The sequence below is a fragment of the Brachycentrus maculatus genome, unplaced genomic scaffold (assembly GCF_059751285.1).
Source record: "Brachycentrus maculatus isolate JH-2025_06_01 unplaced genomic scaffold, ASM5975128v1 h1tg000225l, whole genome shotgun sequence".
Classification (NCBI taxonomy): Eukaryota; Metazoa; Arthropoda; class Insecta; order Trichoptera; family Brachycentridae; genus Brachycentrus; species Brachycentrus maculatus.
The window spans coordinates 55838-79562 of record NW_028280976.1 but is presented as its reverse complement, the minus strand read 5'-3'; the positions used below and the strand labels follow the sequence as shown (position 1 = coordinate 79562).

The 23725-nt window shown below is 39.5% G+C and overlaps 3 protein-coding genes across 3 annotated transcripts in view; all 3 read right to left on the bottom strand.

The window, feature by feature from the left end:
- LOC148306808 (uncharacterized) overlaps positions 1–23725 on the bottom strand; it is a 138825-nt gene that overhangs the window by 104913 nt on the left and 10187 nt on the right. The gene's annotated exons all lie outside the window — the stretch shown is intronic.
- On the bottom strand, positions 784–7467 carry LOC148306810 (uncharacterized). Its single transcript, XM_088264347.1, has 5 exons — positions 6577–7467; positions 5729–5920; positions 5038–5230; positions 2796–3029; positions 784–1094 (listed from the first exon to the last, which is right to left on the bottom strand). Exons 1-5 carry the CDS (start codon positions 7371–7373, stop codon positions 930–932), a joined length of 1581 nt encoding a protein of 526 aa, XP_088120473.1. The 5' UTR covers positions 7374–7467; the 3' UTR covers positions 784–929.
- On the bottom strand, positions 10455–18932 carry LOC148306809 (zinc finger protein 711-like). Its single transcript, XM_088264342.1, has 4 exons — positions 18021–18932; positions 15669–15864; positions 12378–12611; positions 10455–11378 (listed from the first exon to the last, which is right to left on the bottom strand). The coding sequence occupies exons 1-4, from the start codon at positions 18842–18844 to the stop codon at positions 11214–11216; spliced, it is 1419 nt and encodes a 472-aa protein (XP_088120468.1). The 5' UTR covers positions 18845–18932; the 3' UTR covers positions 10455–11213.

Genomic DNA, 23725 nt, shown 5'->3' with positions numbered 1-23725 from the left:
ATACATCACGAATAACCGCGACAGCTGGCGTAGCGACACGACCATCGCGCAAGACGATCTGCGCCCTACTGGCGGAGTAAACACATTACGAGATGCGCGAATACTTACAAAGCACGCCACAAGCGCACACATACAGAAACGTTTGTGTATTGGTGATTTTATTCCCGATTTTTCACAAATTATTTATTTCGGTCGCTGCAAATGAATAAGTTTATATTACGATACTTTCATGCAATACATAATTATATTACGGAGGAATACGAAAATTCTGGGTTTGTATCTATTATATTTTATATTACTATTCTCATTTAAAAAGTGGAGTTGTAGTAAATACATATCACCGGGAGGAGAAGTTTAAGTTAATCGATTGCCATGAGTGATATCATGGGTGGATGGCTGAATGGCACTGATACTGGTCCACAGGACTCTGTCTGAACTACGATGTTGTCTGTATATCCATCTGTCCATATGGAGGAAAAGGAGGCTTTTTTATGTATTAACATATATATTTTTACGATTGTTGCGCGGTATGATCGATAATCCCGAAATTATCCGGAGCATTGGTCTGAATGTTCCCGATAGTTACCTAAGACAGCGTCGGGATACATTGTTTCACATTCCTATACACAGGACCAACCTGCCGATGGTTATGCCTGCAGGAAGAGCTACCGCTATGTTGAACAATATCGCATTGGATATTGATCTGTTCCATGTGTCCGAAGGAGTTTTCCAAAGTGGGATTCTTGTACACATTTGACAAGAGTCTTCTTGCTTACTTTTAAATTTGTTATTTTAATGTATACGCCTTGAATGTTAGTTTGTAATGTATATATTAATTATTGAATAAATTGAATTGAATTAATACATAAAAGAGCCTCCTTCGTCGATACTCTAGAGCCCCCTTCTCTCAAGCCCCCTCCCCTCCTCTATCAGCCGCTCGGGTGGGACTTGCTCTCGTGTACGCGCAGACGCGCGCGCTTCATGTAGCCCTTGCCGCACTTGTCGCAGTGGTACGGCCGCACTCCGCGGTGGATGTCGTTGAAGTGCAACTTGAGTGACTCCTTGTTCTTGTACTTCAAGTTGCATTCCGTGCACTGGAAGAGAGATTCGAAAGAGCGTTATTGCGGACCACGATAGGCCAGACAATTTGAGAAATACTTGTGTATATACTTGGTTGTAAATTAACACATTGTTTGCGGGAAATATTTAAAAGGCTCTTTTCCATACTGTTGTTAGAGAGCAGGAGATGCCTATAAGTGTTGTATTTAGTTACTTCTTGGCATTTGATGAGGGGAGAAAAATAGCGAGTAATAGGTATTATATTACAAGGCGGCGTGGAAGGTAAACGCAGCGTAGGAAGAAGGCGTATATCCTGGCTCGGCAACTCCGCGTATATCCTGGCTCCGCTGCAGCACTGGGGCGCTGCTCAGAGCGGCTGCAGACTGACACGATGATTGCCAACCTTCAGCGTGGAGTACTCGGGCCGTTGTATGAGGGGAGAGAAATAGCGAGTAATAGGTATTATATTACAAGGCGGCGTGGAAGGTAAACGCAGCGTAGGAAGAAGGCGTATATCCTGGCTCGGCTACTCCGCGTATATCCTGGCTCCGCTGCAGCACTGGGGCGCTGCTCAGAGCGGCTGCAGACTGACACGATGATTGCCAACCTTCATAGCATAGAGAAATAGCTAGTGATAGGTACTATACTACAAGGCAGCGTGGAAGGTAAACGCAGCATAGGAAGAAGGCGTATATCCTGGCTCGGCAACTCCGCGTATATCCTGGCTCCGCTGCAGCACTGGGGCGCTGCTCAGAGCGGCTGCAGACTGACTACATGATTGCCAACCTTCATAGCATAGAGAAATAGCTAGTGATAGGTATTATACTACAAGGCGGCGTGGAAGGTAAACGCAGCGTAGGAAGAAGGCGTATATCCTGGCTCGGCAACTCCGCGTATATCCTGGCTCTGCTGCAGCACTGGGGCGCTGCTCAGAGTGGCTGCAGACTGACACGATGATTGCCAACCTTCATAGTATAGAGAAATAGCTAGTGATAGGTACTATACTACGAGGCAGCGTGGAAGTTACCTTCCACGCTGCATAGGAAGAAGGCGTATATCCAGAAGAGAGTGGGCTGTTTAGAGCCTTCAGGCACTGGTCGCAATCAGCAGTCTCAAGTCTTATTCCCCGATTTGAAAAAGTGTGCGGGAATCGTGAATCTCACCCATTACATTTATTTGTTGTTCTCTATCTCAATTCTGAATTCTGAGATATATAATATAACTCAATTTCATACTGTGAATATTTTTATTTTTGTTCCGATTTTTGGGCCTATCCACCCAACTATTATATCGCTCACTCCTTTCAAGAACGTCATAAATCAAAAACTGTCAATTTTCAGTTGTGCATGTTTTCGGAATGCCCAGAAAATGTACTATATCCCAGCAAAAGAAGCATATTTTTAACTTATAATATTTACCCGCTACAGGGCAGAAAGTGTTGTTTTTGCATTTTGAAGAAAGGGTATTGTTTTATTATTTTTTTGAATGTACTAAATATTTTTCAACTGGAGAAAAAACCTTCAGGTTTTACCTAAAAAGATGTGTTATTCAGTAAAAAGTTCAACTAGTCGCTTGATATTTATTTTTAATACATTGTATTATATTTTAAAACTTTAAAAACGCTCTCCTGATAAATCAAGTTTTTTGATTTATGACGTTCTTGAAAGGAGTGAGCGATATGTGGGCTATTTAAAGCCTTCAGGCAATGAGAACAAGGTTGGAGAGTGAGGAGTTACCGGGTAGGTCTGTTGGATGTGTATCCTGCGGCGGTGGCTGATGAGGTTGCTGGCATTGATGGCTCGGTAGGGGCAGAGCTCGCACGCGTACAGCCGCTCGCCGGTGTGCCTCATCTTGTGGGTGGTGAGGGACGTGAGCAGGTTGGTGCGGTACGGGCACTGGTCGCACGCGAACCTGCGGTCCTCGTGCGAGTACATGTGCGAGCATATGTTCCTCACGAGTATGCCGCACACCTGCCCAAACGACAAGGATCTATTGATATCAAGGGATTGAAATCCCCCACATATGATTTTAATAATAATAATAATAATTTGGATAATTTGTATAGCGCCATTTTCAAAAAATACTACCTCAAGGGCGCTTATAAAAAAGACATGAATACTACTACCATCACGCCGTTTCCCCGCGGGGGTAGGCAGAGAGGATGGAACGCCACACTCTTCTGTCCTGACATACACTCCTCGCCTCCTTCACATCCATACATCTAGTCATACATGATTATGGAGACTTTTGACACCGCCAGATTTTAGGTTCTGATTGATCTGATCGTGCCAAGTCTTTTTCGGTCGTCCACGTTCTGTTTTCCCTCTCACATTCGCCACATATATTTTCTTATTCATTCTCTCGCTATCCATTCGCTCCACATGTCCATACCACCGCAAAGAACTAATAATAGGATGATGATGATAATGATATACAAAAATAAATGGATTAGAACGTCGTCAATCGGTCTCGGGCCGTCGAGTCTGGAGCGGGGTAAAGACGAGCCGACAAATTAAAACGCCATCCTTTTGATCCCATGGGCTGGAGAATGGATTTTATTATAAATTTTTTATTATTAGTCCCAAAGTTATATTATGAGTCCAAGAACCAGATAATCTCTGTCAATAATGAAAACCTACAAATAGAAGACAAATACATATATCGTAGTCATACAGGAGAAAGTGACCAAGTGCATTTTTTTACAAAAACATTATCATTGACTATTTGATATCTAACTAACTAACTAACTAACCATCACGCCGCTTCCCCGCAGGGGTAGGTAGAGAGAATAGAGCGCCACACCACTCTGTCCTTGCAAACATTCTTCGCCTCTTCCACGTTCATGCATCTCCTCATACATACCCGCCGATTGGTACGACTCCTAACCTGACCACTTTCAAGTATTTGGCATACCTGATCGTGCCGTGTTTTTCTCGGTCTTCCTCTGCTTCTTTTCCCACTAACATTCGCCTCATAAATTTGTGTTACCGTTCTTTCCTCACTCATTCGTTCCACATGTCCAAACCATCTCAACGCACCTATCTTAATTTTATCGATAATGCCTATCTCAGCTTTGCATTCCTTCCTTATTTCACTATTCGCACATCTATCAAACATCGTTTTGTCGCACATTCTTCTGAGAGATCGCATTTCGACTGCATTCAGTCTACTTTCATCCCTCGTTTGCCAACTCCATGTTTCACTTTCATACTATTAGATATCTTACTAGCTTAATATCGCCCTGAAAACATCCGAAAGGATTTTAAACTTGGAAGTATTGATGTTTGCATGATATTGAAGTATTGATGATAGTGCATTGATGTTTATTTTCTTGCCGAACAAAAATGACTTAAATGGCCCTCCTGAACATTGTACATTTTGTTGGTCACTTTCTTCTGTACGACTATGATATGTTTGATGCGAAATGTAAGCCTACTTAGCTGAGCACAGGCAATCAAAATTCGGGGCAATTGTGTTATTATCACAAAACTAGACTATTTTCCGCGGCACACCAACTAATCGCCACGGTACACATGTCGCTCACTCCTTTCAAGAACGTCATAAATCAAAAAACTTGATTTTTCAGGAGAGCGTTTTTAATGTTTTAAAATATAATACAATATATTAAAAATAAATATCAAGCCACTAATTGAACTTTTTAATGTGCAACAGATCTTTTTAGGTAAAACCTGAAGGATTTTTCGTCATTTGAAAAATATTTAGTATGTTTAAAAAAATAATTAAACAATACCTTTTCTTCAAAATGCAAAAACAACTCTTTCTGCCCTGTAGCGGGTAAATATGAAGTTAAAAATATGCCACTTTTGCTGGGATATAGTACATTTTCTGAGCATTCCGAAAACGTGCACAACTGAAAATTGACGATTTTTGATTTATGACGTTCTTGAAAGGAGTGAGCGATGTGTGCCGCGGTACACACGCAGCGGAACAATGGACTAGATAGAAGTGTGCACTCACGGGACATATGACCTCTCTCTTCTTGTGGACGCGCCACATGTGATTCCGGACATACTCCTTGGAGCCGAAGGTCTTGTGGCACACGCGGCAGGCGTGCGTGGCGGCGGGCTCGGCCGTGCGGCGCGTGCCGCCCGCGTGCCGCTGCATGTGCCTCTCGTGGCCCGTGCGGTTCTTGGACTCCATCGGGCACTTGCTGCAAGCAGAGTGTGTCCAGATTTTTATTATCAAAAATTAAACACATATATTATTTTTTTTTTACATAAATAAAGAACTTCCGAGAATTTGAGTAGTGTGGTTGTCAATAATGGGTAGAATTGGTGAATGTTACACGTGCGTAAAGTGATCACTTTAACCAGCCCATGACGGTCGTCAGCCCCGTAAATGCCCAGACTTCTATATTCTTCTTCATCTTTGATGCGATGTCAAAAAATAATATAAAATAATATTATTACAATTTGACATTTGTATAAAAAAAATAAGAATTTAAAAATGGAAAGATACAATTTACTACAAAGAGATTGTTGAATCAATTAACAATCAATATAACACTGAGTCAATATGATGCAGTGCCCTATGCACCATTGGGTGAGGAGAAGGGTTAGCAGAAGTCAGTCAACTGTGGGCGGGGACCTGACATGACACGCACAGTAGGAGAAGATGGAAGCGCCATCAAGTGGATTGGTTGTCCCACCTGCACTTGTACTTGGATCCCGGCGGCATCGCGGGGCAGTGGTCCGCCTCGTGGCGCAGCCGCAGCCTCCGCGTGCAGAAGGGCTGGTCGCAGCCGTGGCAGCGGTACTCCGGACGGGCGGCCTCCGCGCCCGCGTGACCGCGCGTGTGCCTCTCGTGGGCCGCGCGGCTCTTGGACTCCATAGGGCACGCGCTGGGACCAGACGGAATGACTCAAATAATGAATTCTTCCTATCTAACATCTCAACAAAGACGAAAAAAAATATGGTCTTTTATTGTTTGATTATTTCTTAAGTTAGCTTATATTTTTAAACCCTTATCCGCACCCCAATGGTGCATAGGGCACTGCATCATATAAACGCACTGTTGTCTTGATCGTTAACACATGAAGGAAAGGTGATCAGCCCTTCGCTTCCTGTACCAGTCCAGGGTAATATGGAATAAATATTAGAGTGAAAAAATCACTTATATTTATTTGACCCTCCCCTGGAAATCGAACCCGGGACCTTCAGAATGGTAGCCGAGCATGCTGACCATTACACTACAGAGGTGGACGAATTAATATTAATATTACATTTATAAACTATTTAATACACTTAATTTACTACATCTAATTTTCAAGAACAATGTTTCGAAATTGGTTTATATATATATAGAACTTCCAAGAATTTGAGTAGTGTGGTTGTCAATAATGGGTAGAATTGGTAAATGTTACATGTGTGTAAAGTGATCACTTAAACCACTTAAACCAGCCTATGACGGTCGTCAGCCCCGTAAATGCCCAGACTTCCATATTCTTCTTCATCTTTGATGAGATGTCAAAAAAGAATATGAGCTATATTTGTTTACCTGCATTTATACATGGATCCCGGTGGCATTTTCAAGCAATCGTATTTCTCGTGCCTTAGTCTTAATTTCCTGGTGTAGAACGCTCCGTTACAGCCGTGACAGTGGTACTCCTGCTGCGCGTCTGTGTGCGTAGACGCGTGACTCTTCAAGCTACCCTCCGAGGGGAATCCCCGCTCGCACCATTGACAAGAAAACGCCAAATTATCTTTATTGTCTATGGCACAGGCTTTAGCATCGGCTTCCATTTCTATTTTCAAACTATTCAAAGGGATATTTTCTAAATCATCTTCGTTCTTAACATCACTGTCCATTTTATAACTCTCTCTAACACATACGAAATTTTCATCTTTGATTTCTAAATCATTGATAAATTTTTTCTTACACGTTTCTGTAAGTTCTTCATCCGTTTTTAAATCATCGCTAGAGCTACCTTCTATCTCCTCTTTTATTTCAACGTCCGCCATCTTTTTATTATGATTTTTCTCATCTTTGAGGGCAGCCCTCAATCTGGCTTCGGAAGTTTGGCTGAGGTCTCTAAAATGCAGAGCCACTTCGAGAGCTCTCAGGCAAGTCTGGCATATTTTATCCGGGAGGCTGTCTCGAACGCTGATCTTCATTTTAAAGCATTTCTGCATCTTTTTGGATAAATCTTGATATCCAGTCTCTTCTTTGAACTGGAATATCGAGTTTAAACTCGACTGCGACAAACAGATGCGACACACTTTGTCGAAATTGGAAACATCTGGACATTCTTGGCATGTTTTATTCAAATAATCGCTTTGTACCGTTTCCCCCATGGCCTAAAACTTTAAACACTTAAAACCAAGAGAGCCTCCTCTTCATAATATGTATTTATTTACGTTTTGACAGCTTGACAGATGCCATAGAAACGAAATGTCAGAAAAAAACTCGAGTAGTTTTATCTATGGTTTTACGTATGCTAAAATAGGGGTTAGATGAATAACTTTAACATAGGTACCTACCTACTGGAGTGTTATGGTAAGTACGGTAAAACCTTGATATGACGGGCCTGTATTGGAAGAACTTTGGATATAACGGACAGTAATCCAGTCAATAAATCTAATCATAAACTGGCATTACGCAATATTTTTGTTTTTTATTTTTAAAAGAGAAATATTTGTGTTTTTATTATTTACACAAATATTCCTATTTCATACTATTTCTGTGGGCCTAAGCGGCTCATTATTAGAAGAAGGTATCAAATTGTGGCAGGGTGGGTTCGAACCGAGAAACTCTGACTTAAGAGTCCGTGACACTAACCACGGGACCACTACACGACAAGACAGGGTCAAAATAAAATATGGAACAAAGGCAAAATGAAGGAACGGGTAAATGATCAAGAGTTAATTTTATGAAAATTGTAAAACGTTTATATTCTTAATTTTTCTCTCTTTTTTGTGTGTAAATTACGTTAAAAACTATAAAAAATGTATTGAAAAAGAACTCCACCGACAAGAAACACAAGGTGGCTTGGTGGGTCTCTGCAAAAAAAAGTTCTAAACATGTATAAATTGTGATTGAAATAAATGTATCCAAATTGAAAAAAGTCATGTTCTGTGTTTCATGTGTGTATTATATGTGTTTTCAATTATTTTTAGTGAAGTGAAGATATTTTTACTAGAGTACGAATATTTTGACTCCACAACCAATAGTTGAAGATAAGTACCTGAAATAATTATACACCTTTTTATTCTTTTTTTTTTCATTCTGATTTTTCATTGAAAACTTTGAAAAATGATAACTTTTAATTATTTTTTTTACCCGATTATTGTGTCGTCCGCCTTCGTAGTGTAATGGTCAGCACGCTCGGCTACCGTTCTGGAGGACCCGGGTTCGATTCCCAGGGGGGGTAAAATAAATATGAGTGATTTTTTCACGCTAATATTTATTCAATATTACCCTGGACTGGTACCTGAAGCGGAGGGCTGATCACCTTTCCTTCATGTGTAAACGATCAAGATAACACTGCGTTTATATGACGCAGTGCCCTATGCACCATCGGGGTGCGGATAAGGGTTTTATTTTTATTATTATTGTGTCGAAGTTATTATAGTTACGTATTAGTTTTTATTTTAAATTTTTATAAAATAACTCACTCCATATAGGTAAGTACATCATTACAAAACTCACTACCTCAAAGGCTAAAAACAGGCCACAAGGCCTACACCAAGAAGAAGAAGAAGAAGAAAAATATGACAGCAGCTGTCTAGAAGCTCGCTGTCGGCCATGAGCGATGTTAGGTCTTGCATGTGTCGTTGTTATGTCCAACAGATTTGTGGCACAATGACATTAAAATAATGAAAGTGTTCTGTGGAACCAACAGCCAAGTACTTACATACCTATCAACTCGTGTACCTACCTAATTTCGGTTTCGCAATTTCCGAAGAAGAAAAACAAATCATTTTCTTATGAAAAAATATTTTGATAAAATTTTTTATTATATATACTTTACTGTGAGACATTTTTATACATATTTACAATCTTATGATGCATATGCCAAAACCATCTCAACACACCTTTCTTAATTTTATCAATAATGCTCATCTCAGCCTTGCATTCTTGCCTTATTTCACCATTCGTACAACTATCATACATTATTTCGCTGCACATATGTCTGTAGCGGTCAAGTCACTCACCCTAACCGCAAACATTAGTAAATTCTCAGAATCCAAAAACTGCAGCTATGTAGAACAAAGGAGGCAGTGGCCGGGAACAAAAGAAGTGCACTTGTCTAGTGAAAGGCAACCTGGATTTGTTTTGACTAACATATCAACAGACTTTGATCCTCGACCGAGACAAAGGAACAAAGAGTTCCCAAACGATATAAAAGGGGTACAGCCCGTGCCTCGACATCTCATTCCTTAGCGAGTGTTTTTGCCTAGAATTTTCACTCATGAATTACATGAAATTATAGTAACTTTAAACATAAAGAGTAAATCCACTCACAAGTAGGCATAGGCTATGAAATTTTTAAAGTTGAAGCCTGAGTAGGGACATGATAAACGGTGTTGCATAAGCCGTAGCTAGATTTCAGAGTCACTTGGACGTTAGGTAATTCAAAAAAAAAAAAAAAAAGACATCTCATTCCTCCGCCAGTACTGTGACTACGAAGATCTCACTCCTCCGCCGGGAGACCGTTAAGTAACACCGACGCCGTCACGAGAACACCGCATCAAGACTCGCTACGACCTCCAGTCCAGCACCCTCGTCAACATCACGAAGATACTCAAGTCAGCCCGACAGTCCATCTACGCCGCTACAACACCCCTACGACGCAGCCACGTCATCACTACACTGCACCGCCTCGTGTAGCACCTTTCGACCAATAAATACATATTCAATACGACCGACTTCTTCCTCTTCACCACATCCCCAAATGTCTGAGGGATCGCATTTGTTGTGTATATATCGCTCACTCCTTTCAAGAACGTCATAAATCAAAAATTGTAATTTTTCAGTTGTGCGTGTTTTCGGAATGTCCAGAAAATGTACTATATCCCAGCAAAAGCGGCATATTTTTAACTTAATATTTACACATATTTACCGCTACAGGGCAGAAAGTTTTGTTTTTGCATTTTGAAGAAAAGGCATTGTTTAATTATTTTTTTCAAAAAACTTAATATTTTTCAAATGGAGAATAAACATTCAGGTTTTACCTAAAAAGATCTGTTGCACAGTAAAAAGTTCAGTAAGTGGCTTGATATTTATTTTTAATACATTGTATTATATTCTTAAACTTTAAAAACGTTCTCCTGAAAAATCAAGTATTTTGATTTATGACGTTCTTGAAAGGAGTGAGCGAGATATGTACATTATAATCAAATCCCGTAGCAGACGTAAAAAATACACAGTTAAAATAGGTTGATTGAACAGCCCATATATTTTTAATCTCAGTTTATATACGAGTTACATCTTGACAATGCTGGCTCTTTTCCACGGGAATTGCCGGCTGTAATCCATGTATGTACACGACAGATTCTCCAGTTCTTTGGACACGTTGCGCGTGGCAACGAGGATAGCCTGGAACGACTGGTTGTGATGGGTAGCCTGGAGGGGAAGAGAGGGAGAGGAAGATCCCCACACGATGGACCGATGGAGCCAAGGTGGTTGGAGCGCTACGTGCAGCGCAGTCAAGGGACAACAGGAGAAGAGTCATTGCTTCCACAAGGGTCACAACCCTCTGCAATGAGAACTAAGACATAGAAGAAGAAGAAACTAAAGGCAAAGATATCGTTTTAATATAACTGTTCATCGTCCACAACAATTTTCCTCCTTTTGATCCTTCTTCACGCCTGATGATGCAGAGAACACTGCGTTAGATCGACGAGACTAATAAACTAACCATGACGTCGCTTCTCCACAGGGGTAGGCAGAGACAACAATGCCTTACACCAATCTGACTTTCAATATGGAAGTTCAACCGCAAGGCATTAAATTGATTGGTTGGGATCGGTGGCCTGGAGGGGAAAGGAGGGAGAGGAAGATCCCCACACGATGGACCGATGGAGCCAAGGTGGTTGGAGCGCTACGTGCAGCGCAGTCAAGGGACGACTGGAGAAGAGTCATTGCTTCCACGAGGGTCACAACCCTCAGTAATGAGGACTAAGTATCTGCGGTCAGTCGGCGGGGTGTTCCTTCTTCTCGTGCCTGCGTAGATGGTTGCGCCGCATGTAGTCCTTGCCGCACTTGTCGCAGCAGAAGGGACGCACACCGCGGTGGATGCTGTTGTAGTGCGACTCCAGAGACCGCTTGTCTTTGTACTTCAGGTTGCACTCGCCGCACTGAAACGGAGGTAAAAATAAAGCGTTAGACATATTTCGTATTAAATTTTAATTCTCCTTCTTCATGGTCAGCACGCTCGGCTACCGTTCTGGAGGTCCCGGGTTCAATTACCAGGGGGGTCAAATAAATATAAGTGATTTTTTCACTCTAATATTTATTCCATATTACCCTGGACTGGTACCTGAAGCGGAGGGCTGATCACCTTTCCTTCGTGTGTTAATGATCAAGATAACACTGCGTTTATATGACGCAGTGCCCTATGCACCATTGGGGTGCGGATAAGGGTTTGAATTGAAAAAAAAGACAAAGTTCTTCTTTTTCAAACCCTCATCTGCACCCAATGGTGCATAGGGCACTGCATCATATAAACGTAGTGTTATGTTGATTGTTAACACATGAAGGAAAGGTGGTCAGCCCTCCGCTTCAGGTGCCATTCCGGGGTAATATTGAATAAATATTAGAGTGAAAAAAATACTTCTTCTTCTTCTTCTTCTAACCCTTATCCGCACCCAATGGTGCATAGTTCACTGCATCGTATTTACTCGAAGTTTAGTTACTTACATGAAGGCAAGGTGATCACTCTTGTGCACCAATCGAAGGTAATATTAAATTGATATTGGAGTAAAATCAGTAATATTTATTTTCACAACCCCTGGGAATCTAACCTGGGACCAGCACCGTGCTGGAGGCGGAGGTTGCTAGAGTTAACCTAATCTAACCTCTGTCCGCCTCCGTAGTGTAATGGTCAGCATGCTTGGCTAACGTTCTGGAGGTTCCGGGTTCGAATCCCAGGGGGGGTTAAATATATAAGAGTGATTTTTTCACTCTTATCTTTATTCAAAATTACCCTGGACTATTACCTTTCCTTCATGTGTTCGAGATAACACTGTGTTTATATGATGCAGCGCCCTATGCACTATTGGGGTGCGGATAAGGGTTGGAATGAACCTAACCTAACCTAACCTTACCATAACTATGTGGAAAGCAAGCGCACTTACCGGGAACTTGGTCTCGCCAGTGTGCTTGATGCGGTGCTTGATGAGGTTGCTAGAGTTGACGGCCCTATACGGACAGAGCTCGCACGCGTACAGCCGCTCGCCCGTGTGCTTCCACTTGTGGATCTTGAGGGAGTTGAGCAGGTTGGTGCGGTACGGGCACTGGTCGCACGCGAACCTGCGGTCCTCGTGCGAGTACATGTGCGAACATATGTTCTTCACAATCTTGCCGCATATCTGCAATGGCAAGAATGATAGTTACGTAAGACAGCGTCGACATAGATCGTTTCACATTCCTATACACAGGACCAAGCTGCCGATGGTTATGCCTGCAGGAAGAGCTACCGCTATGTTGAACAATAACACATTGGATATTGATCTGTTCCATGTGTCCGAAGGAGTTTTCCGAAGCGGGATTCTTCTACACATTTAACACGTTGTTTATTATTTTTGACATCTCATCAAAGATTAAGAAGAATATGGAAGTCTGGGCATTTACGGGGCTGACGACCGTCATAGGCTGGTTTAAGTGATCACTTTACACCGTTTACATCTCACCAATAGATGTCGCTAGTGAAGTTCTAGTGATTCAAGAACAAGGTTTCTAAATTGGTTCATATATACAGAACTTCCAAGAATTTGAGTAGTGTGGTTGTCAATAATAGGTAGAATTGGTGAATGTTACACGTGTGTAAAGTGATCACTTAAACCAGCCTATGACGGTCGTCAGCCCCGTAAATGCCCAGACTTCCATATTCTTCTTCATCTTTGATGAGATGTCAAAAATAATATGAAAATAACTCCTGTTGGCGGGACACGGCATTTGCCATTTTTCGGCGGGAAACGGCAATATACATGTTTGTTATCAGCGTGAAATAAAACGCGTTGAAGGGTAATCTGCTACCTGTGTGCTAGGCGACAGTCTGTTGACGTTATTTGAGATGCCTTGTCCGGATTGGCTAGTGTGTCGCTTGTAAAGGCATCCCCAGAAATCTAAAATTTTTATGCGATCTCAATCTCAAGTTTAGTTTGAGCCATTTCACGTATTGGACTATTTTTCATACCGCTCGCACTGTTTTGTTTACTGTTTGGTATGTTATTATTTGAATATATTAGCATTGTATAGGGAATTCAATTCAATTCAATTCAATTTATTCAATAATTAATATATACATTACAAACAAACATTTAAGGCGTATATATTAAAAAAAAAAAACAAATTAAAAATTACACAAGAAGACTCTTGTTAAATGTGTAGAAGAATCTCGCTTCGGAAAACTCCTTCGGACACATGGAACAGATCAATATCCAATGTGATATTGTTCAACATAGCGGTAGCTCTTCCTACAGGCATAACCATCGGCAGGTTGGTCCTGTGTATAGGAATCTGAAACAATCTATGCCGACGCTGTCTTAGGTAACTATCGGGAACATACAGACCAATGCTCTGGATAATTTCAGGATTATCGATCATACCGCGCAACAATCGATAAAAATGCGTAATCAAATACGCATTCCTTCTAGTCTCTAAACTATTGTAGCCAAGCATACCCTGGAGAAACTGGGTCGGGTAGAGCCAAGGATAATAGCCGTACTCTCTCATGTAGAGATACCTCAAAAACTTCTTTTGGACTTTCTCTACCATAAGAGAGTACTTAAGCTCGGAATGATACCTCGGAGGGGAAGACTATTTTTTATAGTTTACAACGCTTCTAAAATTGTGAAATACGGAATACTTAATAAAAAATTATGATTATAATTTATTTTTGATGATCAAATGTCATATATGATTTCTTTGAAAATTTCAATCGAAAATATTTTTTGGTTTAGAAATTGTGTCAATTTTAAGGAAGCGATATATTTTTGCGCTAATCACGAAAAACACCCGCTATAGGCTAGAGTCTATTGTTCGAAGCGCCCGACTACAATGTGTTAACAAGAGTCTTCTCGCTTACTTTTTAATTTGCTTTTTTAATGTAGACGCCTTCCTTTGGATGTTTTTCAGGGCAATATTGAGCTAGTAAGATATCAAATAGTCAATGACAGTAGTATAATGGGTAGTAGGAAGAGCTACCGCTATGTTGGACAATATCTCATTGGGTATTGGTCTGTTCCATGTGTCTGGAGGAGTTTTCCGAAGCGGGATTCTTCTACACCTTTAGCAATCTATGTTAACCTTTTAACCGCGTCAACTATGTACCTGAGAGACGCCTGTACGCGGCGGTATTTTGCCATTTTTAAAATGATTACTTTTATCATGTATTTAGTTAAGAAACAATTTATTTTCCTAAACAAAAACGTTCTATGGGATTCATGTTGCCTTTTTGGTACTCTATAATACAATTGTGTCACATTATTCTTGAAATATATCGTAATATAAACAAATAAGATCGTAACATAAATAAATCAAAGCACGCATCGTGTGTCACTCTTACCCGCTGGCGATGCGTAGCGTCGAGAGTGAGACAGATATAGGGCATGATTATGGCGCGGACTAATTACCGACCGCAAGAAAAATCAGGGATCTGTTCTTTTATTTATCCTTGTGACGGTACAAATTATTGGTCAAATATTTCAACAGATGTCATAAGGCCAAGGATTGACGTATTATTTTATCCAAAGTTCCACACCATGAAAAAATCCCTCCAAGTTGAACTGAGGTTCGAAACTTGGAGCAAAGTAAAAACACATACGGTTATGCGAGCCGCGCGGATCCGGTTAATGTATAAAATTTAAATTTATGTTTGTAAAGTGTATATTATCTATAAATAAATAAATTGAATTGAATTGAATTAAATAATAATGGGTCATTCTCATGGTGGTTGTTACTTACTTATAACCCTTATCCGCACCTAATGGTGCATAGGGCACTGCATCGAATTGACGCAGTGTTATCTTGATCTGTCCGCCTCCGTAGTGTAATGGTCAGCACGCTCTGCTACCGTTCTGTAGGTCCCGGGTTCGATTCCCAAGGGGGGTAAAATAGATATAAGTGATTTTTTCACTGTTATATTTATTCAATATTACCCTGGACTGGTGCCTGAAGCGGAGGGCTGATCACCTTTCCTTGATGCGTAAACGATCAAGATAACACTGCGTTTATATGACGCAGTGCCCTATGCACCATTGGGGTGCATAGGGCACTATGGTGCACTCGAGTGTTTGATAATTTCCTAAGAAGACGAAACGCGTCACATATTAACATATACATAAATAAATGTAGAATTCAATCCAACAAACCTTGTTTTATTTTGGATATATTATCCAACACGACAATGGGATGATTGAACTCACCGGACAGGTGACCCCCTCAATCTGCCCGTGGACTCGGCGCATGTGGTGCCTGACGTAGCCCTTGGTGCTGAAGGTCTTCTGGCACACGGGGCACGGCAGCATGACGCCCGCCTCCGCGGGGCGGCACGCGACGCCCGCGTGCTGCCGCGCGTGCTTCTCGTGCGCCGCCCGGTTCCTCGACTCCATAGGGCACTTGCTGCAAACAGAGCGGCTTAGAACGCAATCTGACGATGCGCTGGTGATCAAATGGAGGGATTTTTTTCATATTATTTTTTGACATCTCGTCAAAGATGAAGAAGAATATGGGTAGTTACGGGGCTGACGACCGTCATAGGCTGGTTTTAGTGATCACTTTACACACGTGTAGCATTCACCAATTCTACCCATTATTGACAACCACACTACTCAAATTCTTGGAAGTTCTATATATTTGAATCAATTTGAAAACATTGTTTTATCATGTATGATACCACCTCGTACGACAGATGGTTAGTTATTAAGGATAAACTAACTAACATACCAATCACCACGATGCTTCTCCGCAGGGGTAGGCAGAGAGAATAGAACGCCAGAGAGAGTACGAGAAGACGCCACATTAATGTCTTTGCAAACAACCTTCGCCTCTTGCACATTAACGCGTCTCCTCATGCTTTGCACGTTTGCAAATACAGAGTGGTTTGGCGTTCTATTGTCTCTGCGTACCCTTGCGGTGCAGCAGCAAAAATTTCTCTAAAGCTGTCAAGCAAAGCTGGGTGCCTTTAAAGGTCACGCTTGCACAGTCAAAGTATAAAAGAGCGAGATGCAAATATAGTGTTGCGGTTCTCGTATACCTCTTCACGCTCTGTTTATACGCTAATTTGGTTTGAATATTCACATACTACCTCCGACGTACCCGATAAATTCTGAGTATTATAAATATTATTTTTTAAATGAATGCGTAAATATGTTATGGAGGAATGTCTCAAATCTTAGCCTTGTATTTATTATAAAACCTATCAGCGGAAGCGAAACTGGCAGTGCACAACGGAGTCCTGGTTCCAACTCAAATGTATGGAAGTGAAACACGGAGTTGCCAAAAGAAGGATGAAAGTAGACTGAATGCAGTCGAAATGCGATCTCTCAGAAGAATGTGCGACAAAACGATGTACGGTAGATGTTCGAATAGTGAAATAAGGAAGGGATGCAAAGCTGAGATAAGCATTATCGATAAAATTAAGAAGGGTGTGTTGAGATGGTTTGGACATGTAGAACGAATGAGCGAGGAAAGAACGGTAAAACAAATTTATGAGGCGAATGTTTGTGGAAAAAGGAGCAGAGGAAGACCGAGAAAAACATGGCACGATCAGGTATGCCAAATACTTGAAAGTGGTCAGGTTAGGAGTCGTTACAATCGGCGGGTATGTATGAGGAGATGCATGAACATGGAAGAGGCGAAGAATGTTTGCAAAGACAGAGTGGTGTGGCTTTCTATTCTCTTTGCCTACCCCTGCGGGGCAGCGGCGTGGTGGTTAGTTAATTATATAGTTAGTATTTATTATATTTATAGATATATAATGGTTATTAGAAGCAATGTGTACAAGGTACACAACATCGGGAAGGGTTGGTGCAAACTAAGGTGTCAAGCTTCAAAGACGGGGAAGTTGTCTTCAAAGCCAGTAAACTAGCCCGCTGGGACATGCCTAATGTGCAAAGGCAAATAGCCGCAAGTTAAAAACAGTAGTTTTAAGATAAACAAGTATAAAGTCAACTTAAAGTGATGCTTTTTGCCAACACTCCTTTCAAGAATGTCATAAATCAAAATACTTGATTTTTCAGGAGAACGTTTTTAAAGATTAAAAACATATCACAATGTATTAAAAATAAATATCAAGCCACTTACTAAAGTTTTTACTGTGCAACAGATCTTTTTAGGTAAAGCCTGAAGGTTTTTTCTCCATTTGAAAAATATTTAGCATATTTAAAAAAATAATTAAACAATACCTTTTCTTCGAAATGCAAAAACAACACTTTCTGCCCTGTGGCGGGTAAATATTAAGTTAAAAATATGCCGCTTTTGCTGGGATATAGTACATTTTCTGGGCATTCCGAAAACATGCAAAACTGAAAATTGACGATTTTTGATTTATGACATTCTTGAAAGAGGTGAGCGATATGTTAAATGTGTTACCATAATATAGTAAATATGCACCTCTGATATTTCTTAATTCGATAGGTGTACCTTGAATAGAAAAAGTTTTCAGAACAATGTGATAGAGGCCAGTTACAAGAATGCTTTGAGCCGTGTTACGCCAAACGGCCGCAACTTGAGTTAGGGCTAGTTGCCTCTACACGTCAGACGGGTATTGTGTTCACCTGCATTTATAAGTGGATCCTGGTAGCATTATCGTGCATTCTTCTCTCTCGTGTCGGAGTCGGAGTTTCCTGGTGTAGAACGCTCCGTTACAGCCGTGGCAGTGGTACTCCTGCTGCGCGTCTGTGTGCGTAGACGCGTGACTCTTCAAGCTACCCTCCGAGGGGAATCCCCGCTCGCACAATAGACAAGTGAAGGCCAAATTTTCTTTGCTGTCTGTGGTGCTGGCTTTGGCATCGGCTTCCATTTCTATTTTCAAACAGTTCAAAGGGACGTCTTCTAAATCATCTTCGTTCTTAACGCCACCGTCCATCTTGCAATCCTCACTAACACAAGTTTCATCTTTTATTTCTAAATCGTTCGCACCCTTCTTCTTACAACTTTGCCTTTTTTCATCTTTGAAGGGTGCTTCGCAGAGATCGTCGTCCATTTTAAAACCGTCACTAGAACTGTCCACAAACTCCTCTTTGATTTTCACGTCGCTCGTCTTCCTTTTGAGGTTTTTCTCATCTTTGAGGGCCGCTCTCAATCTGGCTTCGGAGGTTTGGCTGAGTTGTCTAAAGTGCAGAGCCACTTGGAGAGCTCTCGAGCAAGTCTGGCAGATTTTATCCGGGAGTCTGTCCCGAGCGCTTATCTTCATTTTAAAACATTTTTGCATCTTTTTCGATAGATCTTGAGTCTCTGCTTCAAGTTTGTCTTTGAAATCGAATATTGAATTTAAACTCGACTGCGACAAACAAATCCGACAAACCTTGTCGAAATCGGATATATCTGGACATTCCCGACAAACCACATTCAAATAATTGCTAATTATTGCTTCCTCCATCGTTTAAAACAAAAATAAACGTTTATTTTCCGCAATTTTTATTATTTATGTTTTGACAGATACGTGAAAAGACAGACACATGAAAAACGTCAAGCTGTCAAACTTTTGAGAAATCTATGGTTTAGTTCTTCTTCTTCTTTTTGATGGCTTTTCACACATCTTGGGTGTTATAGCCAGTGTCGAGTTATTTTTTATTTACTTTTTTACATTTGACTATTAGTGGGGTTAGTTTTATTTGTAATGTTTGTTTGTTTAGTGAGTTATCGTACACCTTTACAAATTTATTCAATTAATTTTAAGATATTTACAAATTATTTTATATACAAGTTTGTTAGGGGAGGTTAATAAGGTTAAGATGTTGGTGGAAAATGGAATGTTTATGCTGGAGAGGTCTGAAAGGAAGCTCGGGTAGCCGTCATTCAACAGGCATCCAAAGAACATGTGATCTAGATCCTCTTCTCGAACGCTTAAATAGACTTTATTTTTTAACATTTTTTCAATATAATAATAAAGAGAACTGGAAAATATATTTGTGGACTATCGTCCGCCTCTGTAGTGTAATGGTCAGCACGCTCGGCTACCGTTCTGGAGGTCCCGGGTTCGATTCCCAGGGGGGTCAAATAAATATAAGTGATTTTTTCACTGTAATATTTATTCAATATTACCCTGGACTGGTACCTGAAGCGGAGGGCTGATCACCTTTCCTTCGTGTATAAACGATCAAGATAACACTGTGTTCATATGAAGCAGTGCCCTATGCACCATTGGGGTGCGGATAAGGGTTTTATTATATCTAAATAGCCTTGTCAAAAAGAAACATGTTTTAATTTTTAAAATTTTTTAAATTATGATTATTCAACGGGGGTGAATAGAAACAATTCTCTATTCTCCAAACAATTATATATTTTTTTAAACCTACTAACTAACCAACCATTACGCCGCTTCCCCGCAGGGGTAGACAGAGAGAATCGAATGCCACACCACTCTGTCTTTGAATACATTCTTCGCCTCTTCTACATTCATGCATCTCCTCATATCGCTCACTCCTTTCAAGAACGTCATAAATCAAAAAACTTGATTTTTCAGGAGAACGTTTTTAAAGTTTAAATATATAACACAATGTATTAAAAATAAATATCAAGCCACTTATTGAACTTTTTACTGTGCAACAGATCTTTTTAGGTAAAACCTGAAGGTTTTTTCTCCATTCGAAAAATATTTAGTATATTAAAAAAAAAAATTAAACAATACCTTTTCTTCAAAATGCAAAAACCACATTTTCTGCCCTATAGCGAGTAAATATTAAGTTAAAAATATGCCGCTTTTACTGGGATATAGTACATTTTCTGGGCATTCTGAAAACATGTACAACTGAAAATTGACAATTTTTGATTTATGACGTTCTTGACAGGAGTGAGCGATATATACCCGACGATTTGGACCACTCCTGACCCGGCCAATATTTTTTTACGATGATGTAATTTAATTCTGTATATGTCTACGTTCTCAAACATATTTTTTGAAATTGCTAATTATTATAAGGTTAATTTTAATGTTGATTATGTGATTATCTTTCACAATAATAAAAAACTAGTGAAAATTCACAACTGTTTCTATTCACCCGCCATTAGAGGTGAATAGAAACGCAATAGAATTATTTTCTATATTTTTTTAGACTAAATTTCAACAAATCACAACTTACTGAAGATAATATGAGTATGCAAACCCGAGTTCTCCAGCCATGACTGCCATACTGCTATTCCTACCTTTTATCCATTTTCCGTTTCCAAATATAGTTTATATTAGCACTTTTAATTAATCTTTTTTTTTGACATCTCATCAAAGATTAAGAAGAATATGGAAGTCTGGGCATTTACGGGGCTTACGACCGTCATAGGCTGGTTTAAGTGATCACTTTACACACGTGTAACATTCACCAATTCTACCCATTATTGACTACCACACTACTCAAATTCTTGGAAGTTCTATATATATGAACCAATTTAGAAACCTTGTTCATGAATCACTAGAACTTCACTAGAGACATCTATTGGTGAGATGTAAAGAAGCTTTTTATCAAGCAGAAACTCTTATATTAGTATGTGAGATCCGAATCCTGGATTATAATCACACACATGAGAAACGCCAGAAAATATCATTTTCATTTTTATTATTAAGCTTATAATTTGACCAGATAATTTATTTACAACATTTTGAGTGTGTCCAAATACTTGTTCACAAAATCTGGATTACCTCCAATTACAGGAGTTATTTTCATATTATTTTTTGACATCTCATCAAAGATGAAGAAGAATATGGAAGTCTGGGCATTACGGGGCTTACGACCTTGTTCATGAATAGATGTCTCTAGTGAAGTTCTAGTGATTCATGAACAAGGTTTCTAAATTGGTTCATATATATAGAACTTCCAAGAATTTGAATAGATGTCTCTAGTGAATTTTGAATAGATGTCTCTAGTGAAGTTCTAGTGATTCATGAACAAGGTTTCTAAATTGGTTCATATATATAGAACTTCCAAGAATTTGAGTAGTGTGGTTGTCAATAATAGGTAGAATTGGTGAATGTTACACGTGTGTAAAGTGATCACTTAAACCAGCCTATGACGGTCGTAAGCCCCGTAAATGCCCAGACTTCCATATTCTTCTTCATCTTTGATGAGATGTCAAAAAATAATATGAAAATAACTCCTGTAATTGGAGGTAATCCAGATTTTGTGAACAAGTATTTGGACACACTCAAAATGTTTTAATTAATATATTTATATTGATGATATCAATTGTATTTTTTCCAGTACTCTTTATTATAAATAAAAACAGAATGTATACCCACACACTGAGGAAACACATGACAAAAATTGGACTACATGACTCCCCAGTATGCAGATTTTGTATGGAGGATAACGAAACACCAATCCACATTTTCTCTAATTGTGACGCACTCGCTCGCAAACCAAGTCACATCCTTGGAGGGCTACTACTGGACTCCGAGGAGGTGAAGCTCCTACCACCAAGACAGGTTGTGAGCTACATGACTCATGTAGGTCTTAAGGGTGAGCATGTCTACTCATGATACAGAGGGAGGTCACAATAGACCAAATATGTTCGCAGTGACAAAAGGGATGCACGATCCCTTGATCTCAATAGAAAATAATAAGCTTTAAAAAATACCCACACACAGGCCATGCCTTTGTGAGATTTTTTTTGTATCAATATAATATATATTTTTTGTTTTATTTTTTGACATCTCATCAAACATGAAGAAAAAAATGGAAGTCTGAGCATTTACGGGGCTGACGGCCGTCATAGGCTGGTTTAAGTGATCACTTTACACACAAGTAACATTCACCAATTCTACCCATTATTGGCAACCACACTACTCAAATTCTTGGAAGTTCTATATATTTATGAACCAATTTTGAAACATTGTTCTTGAATCACTAGAACTTCACTAGAGACATCTATTGGTGAGATGAAAAGAAGCTTTTTATTGAGAAAAAAACTCTTTTATTAGTATGTGAGGTCCGAATCCTGGATTATAATCACACACTTTTTTGTACTTGTTATTACAATGTATTGAAAAATGCAACAAAAAATGCCAGTTGGGACCTCTCCTTAATAAATATGAATCTCATCAAATACACAATACCAAAATCTGGAACTTTGAGCATTCAAATAAGATGATATAAAGATTTTCCCTTCAACAATGTTATGCCCAATGCACCATTTGTGAAGATAGAACTAAAAAATAAAGTCCTTGGTCTCTGTAGCATATCGCTCACTCCTTTTAACAACGTCATTCATAAAAAATTAACCATTTTCAGTTATGCATGTTTTCGGAATGCCCAGAAAATGTACTATATCCCAGCAAAAGCGGCATATTTTTAACTTAATATTTACCCGCTACAGGGCAGAAAGTGTTTTTTTTTGCATTTTGAAGAAAATGTATTGTTATTTTTATATTAAATATTTTTCAAATGGCGAAAAAACATTCGGGTTTTACCTAAAAAGATCTTTTGCACAGTAAAAAGTTCAATAAGTGGCTTGATATTTATTTTTAATACATTTTATTATATTTTTAAGCTTTTAAAACGATATATGACGTCGTTGAAAGGAGTGAGCGATATTCTTACCCATAAAAACTGTATTCGCCATAAAAAATGGCAAATGAGTAGTGTAAATGGCCAATCATGGGCATAATGGTGAATGTTACACGGGTCTTAAGTGATCACTCAAATCAGCCCATGGCAGGTCGTGAGCCCTGTCAATAGCCAGACTTCCATATTCTTAATTTGTTTTGGGATGTAACTCCAAAGCAGATAAATTCAGATTTCGAAAAAAAAAAAAAAATGGGCACCTTAAAAAAAAATCGACTAAAAAGAAAAAGAAATTATTTAATTAGAAAATACATTTTAATAAAAGGCTTTATTATTTACATTTTAAGGTCCATTTACGACACATTTAAAAAATATTCATATTTTACAAAAAATTGTTTATATATATATATATATATATATATATATATATATATATATATATATATATATAAAACCCTTGTCCGCACCCCAATGGTGCATAGGGCACTGCGTCATGTAAATGCAGTGTTATCTTGATCGTTTACACACCAAGGAAAGGTGATCAGCCCTCCGCTTCAGGCACCAGTCCAGGGTAATATTGAATAAATATGACAGTGAAAAATACACTAATATTTATTTTACCCCCCTCGGGAATCGAACCCGGGACCTCCAGAACGGTAGCCGAGCTTGCTGACCATTACACTACGGAGACGGATAAAAATTGTTTATAAAAATATAACCTTGTTTTAGCTCATATAATCTATCAACATACCCTCAAATTTCATGGG

Coding starts and splice junctions, on each gene's coding strand:
- LOC148306810 (XM_088264347.1), bottom strand. CDS start 7,373: ATGGGGGAAACGGTACAAAGCGATTATTTGAATAAAACATGCCAAGAA. Junction 5,921..6,576: donor GGATCCATGTATAAATGCAG/GTAAACAAATAT, acceptor GTCTGGTCCCAG/CGCGTGCCCTATGGAGTCCA. Junction 5,231..5,728: donor GGATCCAAGTACAAGTGCAG/GTGGGACAACCA, acceptor CTCTGCTTGCAG/CAAGTGCCCGATGGAGTCCA.
- LOC148306809 (XM_088264342.1), bottom strand. CDS start 18,844: ATGGAGGAAGCAATAATTAGCAATTATTTGAATGTGGTTTGTCGGGAA. Junction 15,865..18,020: donor GGATCCACTTATAAATGCAG/GTGAACACAATA, acceptor CTCTGTTTGCAG/CAAGTGCCCTATGGAGTCGA. Junction 11,379..12,377: donor CTGGCGAGACCAAGTTCCCG/GTAAGTGCGCTT, acceptor CCTCCGTTTCAG/TGCGGCGAGTGCAACCTGAA.